Source organism: Macaca nemestrina, chromosome 4 (assembly GCF_043159975.1).
Source record: "Macaca nemestrina isolate mMacNem1 chromosome 4, mMacNem.hap1, whole genome shotgun sequence".
Taxonomy (NCBI): domain Eukaryota; kingdom Metazoa; phylum Chordata; class Mammalia; order Primates; family Cercopithecidae; genus Macaca; species Macaca nemestrina.
The window spans coordinates 154,448,665-154,462,466 of record NC_092128.1 but is presented as its reverse complement, the minus strand read 5'-3'; the positions used below and the strand labels follow the sequence as shown (position 1 = coordinate 154,462,466).

General features: G+C 55.0%; 1 protein-coding gene across 18 annotated transcripts in view; it reads right to left on the bottom strand.

Annotated features, from left to right (window-relative positions):
* The window catches only part of LOC105483405 (mitotic arrest deficient 1 like 1), a 419,765-nt gene that overhangs the window by 151,982 nt on the left and 253,981 nt on the right, over positions 1–13,802 (bottom strand). For 14 of the 18 annotated variants that reach the window (XM_011744271.2, XM_071095438.1, XM_011744266.2 and 11 more), the window contains one exon: positions 12,734–12,855. In XM_011744271.2, the coding sequence (XP_011742573.2) occupies positions 12,734–12,855 (122 nt within the window). The remainder of the gene's footprint in view (positions 1–12,733; positions 12,856–13,802) is intronic. The other 4 variants (XM_011744269.2, XM_011744268.2, XM_011744270.2 and 1 more) reach the window with 1 other exon arrangement.

Here is a 13,802-nt window from a genome sequence, read left to right as displayed (position 1 = left end):
CTAATTCCAAGAGCAAATACTCAAAACATCAAACTGAGAAATACAGTCACATGCCCATGCGCTAAATTAAAATGAAATACTAAAAACCACTCAAGTAACTCAACAGAAAGCAGGAAGCATGAAAAGGAAAAACAAAAATGGAGGAGACAGATAAAATAAATAATAAAATGGTAGCAATGAGAAGACAGAGATTGCCATGATGGTTTAGAAACGGACCTGATGACGTGATGTATACAGAAACTCAAAGAACGGGCACAGGTAGGCTGTAAGTAAAAGGACAGAAATATTTACAGCAGGCAAACACTACAGGAAAGGCAGCTGGCAGGAAGGTGTAGAAGCAGCACCGTCCCAGGAGCCACAGGCACACCTAGACCCTGACCTGGGCAGCTCAGGACTGTCCTGCCGAGAGAAGGCTCAGGGCTCCCTGGAGAAATGGCTGCTTGGAAAGCTGAGGCAGAGGACACGAGGTGAGCCTGGAGCACCCTGTGGTGCCGGAGAGTGAGGAAGGGCTCAGGAAACCCAATGACGGGGCACAGCGGGGCGCAGCCGGCCGAAGGGAGACCATGCAGTGAAACAAGTCCCGGTGCATGAACCGGATTAGAACACAGAGCATGCGGCAAACTCCCTTGAGTCCACACTGCTGGCAATAAATGAAGAAGTGAATAAACGGGGAAGAGGAGACATCTCCCCTCACAAAACTCCACATCATACGTGTAGAACTCATCCCTCCAGACGGGGAGCGTCGCCTATGCACAGAGGGATTCGCTTCCAAAGAACAGAGTGGAGAAAGTGCAAACAGCTTAGCGGACAAGGCACCCGGCAGAGTGTGCCTCAGTCCAGCAGCCAGGTCCACCAGCAACGCCTCAGTCCAGCAGTCAAGTCAACACTGCTGTCACGTGGATGTCAGGGGCTCCCTGACGGGACGTGGTGAGAAAGGACTTGCGGTCTGTGATGTTCCTTCTGAAAACCACAATCTCAGGTTAATAATGAAACACATCGCACAAGCTCGCTTCGGGGGCGTTCTAGGGACACCTAAACGTCCTGAGGTCAGGAGAAACGAGGAAAGACAAACTGTCACTCACCGACCAGCGTCAGGAGAGATGTGACGACTAAAATGTGCCCTGGGTGCAGCATGCAGGAAAGCCCGGTGGATCCAAACAAGGGCTGGAGACAGGCCCAGAGTCACACGCCGGTGACAAGCACCATGGCAGCATGAGACGTCAACAGCACAAGAAACCGGGTGAAGGGGGTATGAGAACTCTCCAATTTCCACAACTTGCCTATTTAATCTGGTAAACGGTGTGTCAATTCCATCTTTTCAAAAAGTCAATTGTTGGCTGGGTGCAGTGGCTCACGCCTGTCATCCCAGCAGTTTGGGAGGCCGAGGCGAGTGGATCACCTGAGGTCGGGAGTTCAAGACCGGCCTGGCCAACGTGGTGAAACCCCATCTGTATTAAAAATACAAAAATTAGCTGGGCATGGTGGCGCATTATTGTAATCCCAGCTACTCGGGAGGCTGAGGCAGGATGCCCTTGAACCCAGGAGGCAGAGGTTGCAGTGAGCCAAGATGGTGCCATTGCACTCCAGCCTGGGTGATGGAGTGAAACTCTGTCTCAAAAAACAAAGAAACAAAAAACTCCACAGCTAGGTCCATCTCAATAGTGAAAGACTAAAAGCTTTTCCCCTAAATCAGGAACAAGACAAGAATATCTGCTTTCGCTGCTTCTATTCAACATAGCCAGAGCAATTAGGCAAGAAAAAGAAATAAATTGTAGCCAAATTGGAAAAGAAGAAGTAAAACCACTTCTCTCTCTTTGCAGATGCCAGGCTACAGAAAACCCTGAAGAAGCTGCAGAAAACCTGTTCTAGTCGATAAACAAAATCAGCAAAGTTGCCAGATACAAAGTCAACACACAAAAGATCAGTTGTATTTCTCTGTACTAGCAATGAGCAATCTGACAAGGAAATCAAGAAAACAATTCCATTCATAACAGCATCAAAAAGAACAAAACACTTTGCAATGCATTTACCCAAGGAGGTATAAGATTTGTACCCTAAAAACTGCCAGACATTGCTAAAAGGAATGGAAGAAAACCTAAATAAATGTAAAGTCATCTGTGTCAGGGAGAAGACGACTGCACGCCATTTACCTGTCAGCAGAGTCAAACCCCCCTCAAGAACCACCACCACGGTGGACACTCGTACCTCCTGACCTCGAAATGTAGGAGAAAGCTACGTAAGTAAAAAACGAACTGACTTTTATACACAAACAACTTGGATGGATCTCAAAGGCGTTGTGCTGAGTGAAAGGAGCCAGTCTCAAAAGACTGCATGTTGTAGGGTTTGGCTGGAAAAAGCTGGATCATAGGGTGGAGCAGAGATCACAGCTGCCAGAGGGCCCTGTGTGGCTGGGTGAATGGAAATGGGGACCATGGAGGATTCCGGAAGTGATGACATTATTTTGCACTCTGATTATGGGGTGATTAGAATTCACAGAGCTGTATCCTATATGAAAAAAGTTAATTTTACTATATAATTTTATTTTTTATTTTATTTATTTATTTTTTTGAGACAGTCTCAGTTACCCAGGCTGGAGTGTAGTGGCACGATCTCGGCTCGCTGCAACCTCCGCCTCCTGGGTTCAAGTGATCCTCGTGCCTCAGCCTCCCAAGTAGCTGGGATTACAGGCGCCCGCCACCACGTCCAGCTAAGTTTTCAATTTTTGGTAGAGACGGGGTTTTGCCATGTTGGCCAGGCTGGTCTCCAACTCCTGACCTCAGGTGATCCACCTGCCTTGGCCTCTCAAAGTGCTGAGATAACAGGCGTGAGCCACCACACCCAGCCTACTATAGAATTTTAAAAGTAAAAAATTTTAAAACCTGCTGGGCTATGTCCTATATCTTACTGTGGTGGTTGCACATTTGTGCACACATTTGTTGAAATGTGACCCCGTGGCATCTGGTCGGGGAATGGTGGTGCAGGTGTAGATTATTGCTGGTATTCTTTAGAACTGCAGGCATGTGGTGATAGGAAGTACATCCACTTTTATTTGCTTTAATTATTGTTTTAAAACTCTGAAGATGACGCAGCCTCTATGACCTGCTCCCTGGATAAGGGTACCACCGCCCGCCCTTGGTACTCGCTGACCATGAACTCACGTTTAAATGAGTCCCTTCCATTGTGTGCGAGTTGCGTCTCAATACAGTAGATACCCTTAAACCCCTTCTCACGCCCACAGTTAGAATTCAGTCGCGTGGAGATGCATGCAGTGCCAGCGAGCCCTTCAGTGTGCCAGTTCTACCTCAATACAGAAAATATCCTTAAACCGCTTCTCAGGCTCGCAGTTAGAACTTGACTGCGTGGAGATGCATGCAGTGCCGTGCTGGGCCCACAGTGAGCCCTGCACAAACGTCAGCTGCCTCTCACTGCAATCCCGGCCACTGCTGCTGCTGGGGGCTGTTGCCGTCACCACTAAGAAACACAAGCGATGGGATTTCTCAGTGCAGCCAGGCTCCCACAGGCTATAGTCAGTCTTTTCAGACACACAGAATTCTCTCACACAGAAGTCAAAACATAGCCAACAGTTCACCTTTGTTCTCACTAGGTGAAAACTCGAAACCACTCAAGCTCCAAAAGGGGTTAATCAACTATACGTTAAGACTTACAAAAACCTATAAAAACGTGGGGAAGTGTTTATGTTATAATACATAGTGGAGAAACAGGATGCAAATAATGTGTTTCACTTAAAATAAATAAATAAATAAATAAATAAATAAATAAATAAGGAAAAATCATCAAAGACTTTAGTTAAAGATGGTGGCTTAAACATGTGCATTTAAGTGTAATCTCTCTCAAAATCCCGGTAAAACAAGGGTAAAGATTTTGCTTACATTTTTTGAGGCATTTACCTGAAGACAAAGAAAATAAAAGAAGACACAACATCAAATAACGTTGAGAATGGAAGCTGGAAAGCTTCCAGATAGACGAGTGGCCAGTGACCCCAAAAATGCTGAATCCTGAGCCAGCAATGGAACAGCCAAGAAACTTTGACACCACAAGTTCCCCAGCTTTGGGGATGCCCACCCCAGCAATGACTTCTGGAAGCAGGGAGGAGGGACCACTGGAACTGCAGGGCTGGCTGGAGACCTTTGAAACAGAATGAAGACCTCGTCAGAGATTCACAGCTATTTGTGAGAAACGTACTAGGAGGTCTGTGTCCTCCTTACCCCGTCTCCCTTGATGGTAACAAACTGAAATAGCAACATCAAAAACAGGAAAACTAACGCAGGTACAATCCAGAGACTGCTCGCCTGCCACCAGCTCACAGGCACTTCCCTCCATGTCTATGCCCACGGGATCTGTCACACATGTGGATGTGTGCGCCCACAACCGCCGTCCAGACACAGGCCTGTCCTGACACCGGAAGGCTTGCCCCGCTGTCCTTGTGTACACACACGCACCCCCGCCCCTAAACCCTGGCAATCTCTTCTATTTTATCTGTCAAATTGATCTTAATTATTAACTGGTCGGTAGAATTCTCTAGGGAAACCATTTGGGCCTAGGGATATCCTTCTCATCTTTATGACTTCAATTTTTTATAAAGAGTTTACAAGATAATTCGGATAACCTATTTCATCTTGGCTGAGTCTGATGGCTTGTGGGTGTTGAGGAGTCTGCTGCTTCAAGTTGTCTGTGGCATAACACCCTCTGCTTAATGGCTACAGAGTCTGTAGCCATTAAGCAGAGCCTGTGGCCCCTATTTCATTGCTGATATTGATGATTTTGGTGGTGTCTTTTTATTTTTGTCAAATTCGCTAGAGGTTTATCAATTTCATTGAATTTTTTTTTCAAAAAAGCCCCAGCTTATTGTTTTAATAATTTTCTCTATTTTTTTTCTTTTCAATTTCATTGGTTTTTGCTCACTGTTATTTCCTTCGGCCTGCTTGTTCTGGGCTATTCTGCTCCCCCTTCTCCAGGTTCTTGAGGTAGGAACATAAATTAGAGACTGTTCCTCTTTTCCAACGGGAACACTGAGCGTGACGTACTTCCTTCTCAGCACCGGTCTGGCTGGACCCCACTTCTTCAGATGTGTGTATTTCCACGATTGCTCATATACTTATTTGTACCGGGAGACTTCCTCCCCAACACGGGCAATGCAGTGTGTTGCTGATTTTCTAATGCTTAGAGACTTCCCTGTTGTTCTTCTGTTATTGACATCTAGTTTGGGTTCATTACACTCAGAGCACACAGTCTGAGTGAATTCGATTCTTTTGAGTTTACTGGGGTCTCTTTGATGACTGGTGATGTGATCTGTCATGACTGTCCGAGGTGAACGCAGAGGCAACAGTCCTCTGCTCTCGGACAGGGCGTTCCACAAACACTGATGAGGTCCTGCAGGTTGATGGGGACACTCAGTGCCATCAGTCGCGGAGGGTGAGGTGTGAGTTCTCAACTGTAAATGTAGATCTGCCCAATTCTCTGTTCATCCCAGCCACTTCTGCATCCTGGGTTTTGAAACTGTTGTTTGACTCGTATACATCTAGGAGTGCCAGAGCTGGGGGCAGAGTGGGAGTTCTGCCACTGCACAGGCCTGGTGGACACCATCCTGGCACACGCAGAGTGTGGACATGTGGCTGCTCATGAGGGCCACGGATAGGCGGGTACAAGCTGGGCCCCTAGAGCAGGGAATGTGCACCTGCTCATGAGGGCCGCAGACAGGCGCGTGTGAGCTCACCCCAGAGCGGGAATGTGTACCCGGCACACGAGGGCCACAGACAGGCAGGTGCGAGCTGGGCCTCTGCCTGTCTTGCCAACACCATGGAAGGAGGCATGAAAGGCAGCCCCCAGACTCCCTGCTGCAGGGTGCAGGGGAGGCCCTGCTGAGCCTCTGACATGGGGTCCTGGGGGTTGAAGACCACCCCCTACATCCTGCTCTGCCTCGTTGGTGCCGGGTGGGGTGGAGGCTCCGGTCCCTGCTGGGCACTGCAACACTACTGGACCAGAGAGCCAGAGCTGGGCCTGCCTCTGCCGAGTGGCACTAAGGTCCCTGCCATCAGCCCTGCTGACCCTGCCCAGCACAGACACGGGAGCAGTGCCAGCTGCCGCAGGCTGGGGCAGGAGACCCGCTCCCCGAGGGGCCATGCTGATGCCGCTGGGTGGGGACAGGCCACTCTGCTGGCTTCTGCTTCTGGGAGTGAAGGGCAGGAGCCTGCATGTCACTCTGCACATTCTGCGTAAGATCTCCAGGCTGAGACAGGCCCTTAGGTAAGGCACGGGCAGGGTGCCCCACCAAAAGAGGAGTCCTGCATTGGTGGCACGCTTCCCTGCTCAGCCCCCAGGAGCTGGCAGCACAGGCACCCCCACCAGAGTCACCCAGGCTGAGAGGAAAGACCAGAGGCCCCTTCCGAGGGCTCCCCAGTGGAAGGCCCAGGCGGATTCCGCGGAGAAGCACAAGGCAAACGCACCCTGGCACAGGCAGCTGGGACCACCAAACACTTAAGGAAATCATCCAGTAAAAAAGGGGAAGGTCCAGCGCTGGCAGAAACACGGCAACTGAGAGCAACAAAGAACAGGGTTCACCCGGAGAAGAAAACTCTAAAAAGCACCATTATTAACATCAAAGACACAGTGACCCCACTGCCCCCGCGAACACCGACAGGATGTTCCATTGATGCAGGAATCCTCAGAGAACAGAAACCGACTCTCAGGAAATGAAGAGTACAGCAACAAATAAAACAAGAACAGGCTAACAAAGCTGAGAAAATACAGAAGGCAGAACAAAAAGAAGGAAAATAAGATCAAAAAGATTTAAAAGAGAAAAAACTATTTGAAAATCCAACATCCAAATAACAGTTTCAGAAAGAAGACACAGAAAACAGGGGAGAGGAAATAATCAGTGAACAGAGCCAAGAAAGCTCTCGAGAGCGGAAGGGCAGGAGACGCTAGAAGGAAAGGCCCGGAGTGCCCAGAGCAGCGCACAGAGCAGGCTCCGGTCAGAGCATGTGGGCAACCTGAGGATGCTGGAGACCAGGGGGAGGTGAGCAGGCTTTCGGAGAGGAAGAAGCAGGTCCGGGGCACAGGACCCAAGCTGCAGGCCGGACCCCAGCAGCACACCTGCCTTCACTGGCTGTGGTCACTGGCCCCACCTGCAGAGACCAGGCACAGGGGCCGCTGTCACTACTGGCAGCCAGGCAGTGGGTGGGGGCAGCTCTGGTGGTCATGGGCCTGCTGACAGCGCTGCCCAGCCAGGTGGAGGCGGCTCGCCAGCCTTGTGGGACCTTGTGAAGCTGCTTGTGGGAGGCAGAATGAGGCCACAAAGGCTCCCAAAGTCCCGCCCTGGGCTCCTGATGGGCTGGGCAGTTCATCACCAGCCCCCTTGGGGCCACGCTCTCCCACCTGGGACCACAGCTTCTGAGGGTGGCCTCGTTCCGGCCGCAGCTGCCCTTCCAATGGGACCAATCACCTGTACTCCAGACCCGGCCCAGCCAGCAGGTTCTCCACAGTGGGCGGCAAGAGCTGCAGACCAGGACAGAACCAGGGAAAACCAGTTCCACTTTCCCAGACTGAACGCTCCCTGGTGGCCTGGGCTGGGCACGGTGAGCTCAAAGATCAACCCACTGCCCTGGAAGCTTGGCAGGCAGTGACTGTCTTTCTGGTTACCTCTACGTGGCTTCAGGAGCGGACTTAGAGCAGCTGTGTTTAATGGAGATTTGTTGGATGACAGATGATAATTTCTACAAAAGAACACTGAAAGTCTAGCACCTGGCCCTCTCTGGAAAGGACGCGGGCCTGGGCACTGGGTCCCTGGGGTATGAGTGGAGATCACAGAGCGTCCTGAGGACTGGGGACCTCAGATGAGTGGGGTCACAGGTCACCTCGCGTCCCCTGAGGCAGGCCGGCATCTCCAGGGCCCCCAGCACCTCCCAGGACCCAGAAGGCATCGCACGGCCAGGAAGCGAAGGCTGGAGTGTGACTAGCAGGCGCTGGCACAGACAGGCGAGCCTCTGGAATTAGCGAGCGTCTAACCAGTTGCTAAATCCACAGGCAACATTCAGGATTTGCTAGACCTGCTATGTGACAGCAGAGAGGATGAGCTCAGATTTGTTCCGGTTGAGAGGGCTCCTCAACTGCTGCCTCTTAAAAATCCCCACTGACACCCTCTCTAGCGTCTGTGTTGAAAAACGATGCAATGTGATACATGTCATTCACATACAACAAACGGATGGATGTGAAAATGTGAGTGTGCACGTGGGCAAGAGCAGGCGCACATACGTGTGGCAGTGCGCGTGTGTGTGAGAACCATCCCTGGTCCTCCTAGGCAGTCAGAGGGGGGTGGGGGGCTGCACCATCCCTGGTGCCCACTGGGCTCCTCTACTGGCCGCCCATGGTTGCTGAGGGCAGAGGGGCTGCACAGGGCTGGGGTGGGTGGGGGGGTGCGGCAGAGCCACGGGTGTCTGCCATGTCTTCCCCTGAACCAACCACTTCAGAAAATGCCCCCCTGCATGTTTCATGAAAGGCTTGCAGGAAAAGCACTTCACACTCAAGAGGAGGAGGCAGATTAAAAGGAGAAATGGGTTTCATCCAAGGCGGGAAGCCTTTCTCATCTCCTCACCGGCTGCCCAGCCCTCGAGAGCTGCACGGAGAGCAAGATGACAGGGAGGCCTCTGGCCTCAACACTAACGTCTCCTCCCTGGGGAGTGGGGTAGCCACGTGTGCCCGGCATCCGAGACACTCTCCTCAGGGGCGGAGTCTGCAGCTCGCCAGGGCCCCTGTTGTCCCACCCACAAGCCAGAAGGGCTGCCTGTGGTGGTCCCAGGAAAACTAAGCACAAGCCGTGACACACGTGCCCTCACTCAGGACGACGGTGAGCTGCAAATACGGATGCTTCCCAGAGACGCACCGATCCCACTGCAGCCACAACAGGAAACTGAGGTTCGGCAACGCAACCCTGAGAACACTGCAACCGCCGAGGTCGAGGACGGGGTGGAGTGGGGCAGAAGGCCACCCTGCCAGGAGGGGCAGGGACACCCCAGGAAGGAGGAGCTCTGGAAGAGAAAGCTTGGAAGGACGTGTGCTTAGTACACAGAGAAAAATAGCCTGGCCTGTGCCCCGGTTGGGCGGGAGGCCTCACCTGCACGCTCCGCCGAGCCACCTCTCTCCCGAGAAGCTCAGGGAGGCAGCCCGGGCTCCACGGGCTCCCACCGCTGGGCCTGATTGAGTCTGTCACAAAAAGGACCATGTCACCTGGCTTCCCTGTCACTGCACACTCCAAGGCCCTCTCCCAGGTCCATCCAGCAGATCCACTGGCTCCCAAATCCTGACCACGGCTGCTGCGTGGCCTGAAGGGGGACTTCCCAAATGGAGCTACGAGGCCTGGCGGGCCGGGAAGGGTGGACGGTGCCTGCCATAGGCCCAGCCCCAGGCTCTTGGCTGCTGCTCCTGGGAGAAGGCCGTGCTGAGAGCTGAGGGCGACCTGCCGGCGTGTCCCCAGTTCCCATGAGTTAGCCACAGAGGCCCTTCTTTCCATCGCTGCTTTCTCCAAACAAAACAGTGGGGACGACAAGCTTTGACCTTGATGTAAAAGATATCAATGATAAAGGCCTTTTCTTACATTGTGAAAATAAACAAACCCCAAGCATACCAGCCCACACAAATCTGACGCCCGCCTGGCCATGCTCCCATCAACTGCAGAACGAGAGGCTCTAGGTGCCAAAAGGCGCAGCAGAAAGCAGAGCGCCGTCTCCGAGAGCGGGGAGCCGTGCGGCGCGATGTGCGCTCCTGCGTGGGCAGCCACGGGCCGGGGCACACTGACCTTCCTGCAACCTCCACGGATGCTGGAAGCCACTGACGCAACTCCCCAAATTTAAGTACCTACTCCACCACCTCCCACGTGGCTCCTGGGGCCTGGAGCACAGCGTTGGAGACCGCCCTGCCTTGCATGGCATTCAGGACCTTGCAGGGTCAGGCACTGGCCACACCAGCCCAGCACTTCCCGACGCGCTGCTATGCACGGCCTCTCCCCCTGCACCCGCAGAGGCCCTTCTCCATGATGACAAGGCGCGGCCTCTGCTGCTGGTCCCAGCTCCCCCTCTCACAGCAGACACACATCAAAGCCTGTCCGGCACCTCATCCAGCCTTGGCCTTGGTGAGCTACTGACCCGCCTGGGCTTCCCTTCTGAGCCATTCCTTCTGTCTCGCTACACACCATCCCCTCTCTGCGGCCCCCAGGCCTGCTGCTCGGTGTGGCAAGGGTCTTTCTCCCCAGGCAGGGCTACTCCTGCAAGTCAGGGTGTGTGTGGGAGGCATGTGTTGTTCACCTCTGCACAGGAAAAGCCAACTCCAGCTTCGGAGGGGCTCCCAGCACTGATGCTTGGCGAGCAGGTGGCGGGGCTGCCCCTCTGCCACTCTCCTCCCCCTCCCCAGGCCCGGCAACCAGTGCTTTCTCCAGCCACACTCTTCCCCTTGAAGGCCTCCAGTGCCTCCCATCGCTCCTAGGAAAGAGACTGCACACTCACCACGGCCCCCGCCCAGTCTCCAGCTCCCCCCACACCACACCCACGCTCACACACACCCCCCATCCCCCACCGCCATCAATCCGAACACCGCGCGCAGACGCACTTGCTAGGGGAGACACCCACTGTCGCAGGACCACGTGCACCTCACAGGCTGTAACGACAGAGCCTCTAGGTGAAGAATGGCCCCCAGGTCTCTAAGACAAGGAGATGCTGATGAAGACGGAGAGTACATCAGTGCCCACTCACCACTCCATCAGCCTCGTGCTCGGCCCTAGAGACGCCCACGACACACACTCAGTATCTGAACACTGAACGGCTGAATGGATGGAAACCAAACCGCTCAGACTCCGGCGGGTCCCAGAGAGGGCGATGTGTACGGCACAGCCCATGCGTGAGGAATGCTTCAGAGATGCTGGAGGAACCTTGAATCTAAAAGGCATCACAGCTGCCACGTGCAGAGTACTTCCTGGGCCTGGGTCAGCATCGCAGCTGCCATGTGCGGAGCACTTCCTGGGCCTGGGTCAGTATCGCAGCTGCCATGTGCAGAGCACTTCCTGGGCCAGACTAAAGGCATCCCTTTTCCTGCTTTACTCTCAGCAACGCTGAGAAAGGGGGCCATCCACGGGTGAACACCAGAACCCCAGGGTGTGACGAAGCAGAGGCTGCTGTCGCGGGGGGCCCAGGGGCCCACACACCAAAGCTGTGTGGCCAGGGAAGGGCATCCTCTCCCCACCGCCACCCCCATCTCACTGCAGGGCCATTTGATGTCCCCTAGAACTGTCTCAGTCCCCTCTTCTCAGTTCCTCTGATGACCAGGAGAAACCCTGGATGCCCAGGGCCTGGCCTGCTGCAGACACTCAGAGCAGAGGAGTGGCCAGTGCAGGAAAGCCATGGCGTCCTGCCACCCCACCCTGTGCCCACAGTCACTGCCTCCCACAGTGGGTTCTAGCAGGACACCCCACCCTGTGCCCACAGTCACTGCCTGCCACAGTGGATTCTAGCAGGACACCCCGCTCTGTGCCCACAGTCACTGCCTCCCACAGTGGATTCTAGCAGGACACTCGGGTGGCCACACAGCCACGTTCAATCCACACTGGAAGTGGCAGTGCCAACACAGTCACTAAAGCAGAGCCAGGAGCTCCACCTGCATCTCCCTGGAAACCTCTTGCCTGAGGATCCTGATGGGTCCACAAGCCAGGGGGAGAGGAAGAGAGCTCTCGAAAAGCAGCCCAGCCTGCAGACCCTGGTCTAGGGACGCGGTGTGCAAGCAGGAGCTGGGGTGAGGGCGCCCCAGGACAGGGCGGTGGCAGAGAGCTGGCAGCATGTCTGAAGCGCAGCCTGAGGGCTGCTGGACACGCCTGGCTGCCGCACTGCCTGGGCTCTGCTCTGAACCACACTCCGGGGCAGCCGTCTTGGCACAGCACTGCCACACAGCCCCTGTGGCTGCGGACCCGGCTGCAGCACCACCCCGTGATGGAGGACCTGCTCCCTTCTGAGCGTCGGGACACCGAGGGGACCCCGCTGTCAGCGCTGGCTGGAGAAGGGCTGCTGAAGAAAGGCCCACACCAGCAGAGATGAGCGTCCCTGCAGAGAGGAACCTACGCGCATGGGATGTGACTTATACAGAAAAGCCCTTCCAGGAAGGCAGCAGAGGAGCAGGACTTCACTCCAGCCACCAACGGGGGAGCACACAGAGAAGGCCACAGGCTGGAGAGAGGGGACAGGAGGCTGCCATGACGTGTCTCCTGCACTCCCCTCCTCTGGAGAGGGCACACCTGAGCACGCGCACCTCCCCGCTGGGGACACACCTGAGCATGTGCCCTTCCTTCCTGGGGGACACACCTGAGCACGCGCACCTCCTGCTGGGGGACAGGCCTGAGCACGCGCACCTCCCCGCTGGGGGACACGACTGAGCATGTGCACTTCCTTCCTGGGGGACACCCATGAGTGTGCCCACCTCCCCTCCCCCGGCAGGACACACCTGAGCACATCCGCCTCACTCACCCAGGACACACCCGGGCACGTCCACTTCCTCCCCCGCGGGACACACCTGGGCACATCCGCCTCCCCCCACCCAGGACACACCTGGGCACGTCCACTTCCTCCCCCGCGGGACACACCTGGGCATGTCCGCTCCTCTCTGGGGGACACACCTGGGCATGTCTGCTCCTCTCTGGGGGACACACATGGGCATGTCCGCTCCTCTCTGGGGGACATACCTGGGCATGTCTGCTCCTCTCTGGGGGACATACCTGAGGGTGTCCACCTCCTCTCTGGAGAACAGGAAGCTCTGTTCGGCAGAACTGGACTGAGACTTTAGCATCTTCAGCTCCATCTCCAGCTAGGAGAAAGCAAAGGACAGAGGGTTAGCCAACGTAAGTGCACCCAGGTGTGTGGGGAACCCCCGCCCAGGCCCCTGAGACCGCCCCTGGCAGCACCCCCGCCCTGGGCCGGGAGCTGGGGGAGACCTCTTTCCCGGAAGCCTGAAGCTGCCAGGCCATACAGCACTCTAACTTTGCAAACTCAAGTTCTCTCACTTGTGTCTCCTGAGTAGCAACAGATGCATAGGCTCCCGGTGGTGTGTGTGGGGCAGATGTGAGAGTCTCTGGGGGAGGGGACACACAGCTGGGGAGAGAGCACACTTCAACGCTGCCGTCAGTTTGGTTTAACAGCCACCAGCCATCATTTATTCTGCTACTTCCAGTTCTTCCATAGAACAGCGTGAGATGCTGCATCGCCCTGGAGGGAGCCTGGATTCTTCTTTTTTTTTTTTTTTTTAAGAGACGGAGTCTCGCTCTGTCGCCCAGGCTGGAGTGCAGTGGCACAATCTCGGCTCATTGCAACTTCCACCTCGCAGGTTCAAGCGATTCTTCTGCCTCAGCCTCCCGAGTAGCCGGGACTACAGGTGCATGCTGCCACGCCTGGCTCATTTTTTGTATTTTAGTAGAGATGGGGTATCACTGTGTTCCCCAGGCTGGTCTCGAACTCCGACCTCAGGTGATTCACCCGCCTTGGCCTCCCAAAGTGCTGGGATTACAGGTGTGAGCTGTCGCATCTGGCCAGGAGTGTGGATTCTAACCTGCCCCTACACACCTGGGGTGGGAGGCGCTGGGGGCAGCAGACGGTGGGGAGGCCAGGAGCCAGAACCGACTGCAGGTTCAAGGAAGAGCAGGGCACAGATGGGGCCTGGTCAGGCAGGCTGGCGCAGGCTGAGGGGCTACGTGGGCACCAGCTCCAGGCTCTGGGGGTGCTAAGGGAGGCCCACCCAGAGACGCCCCTCACCACTCC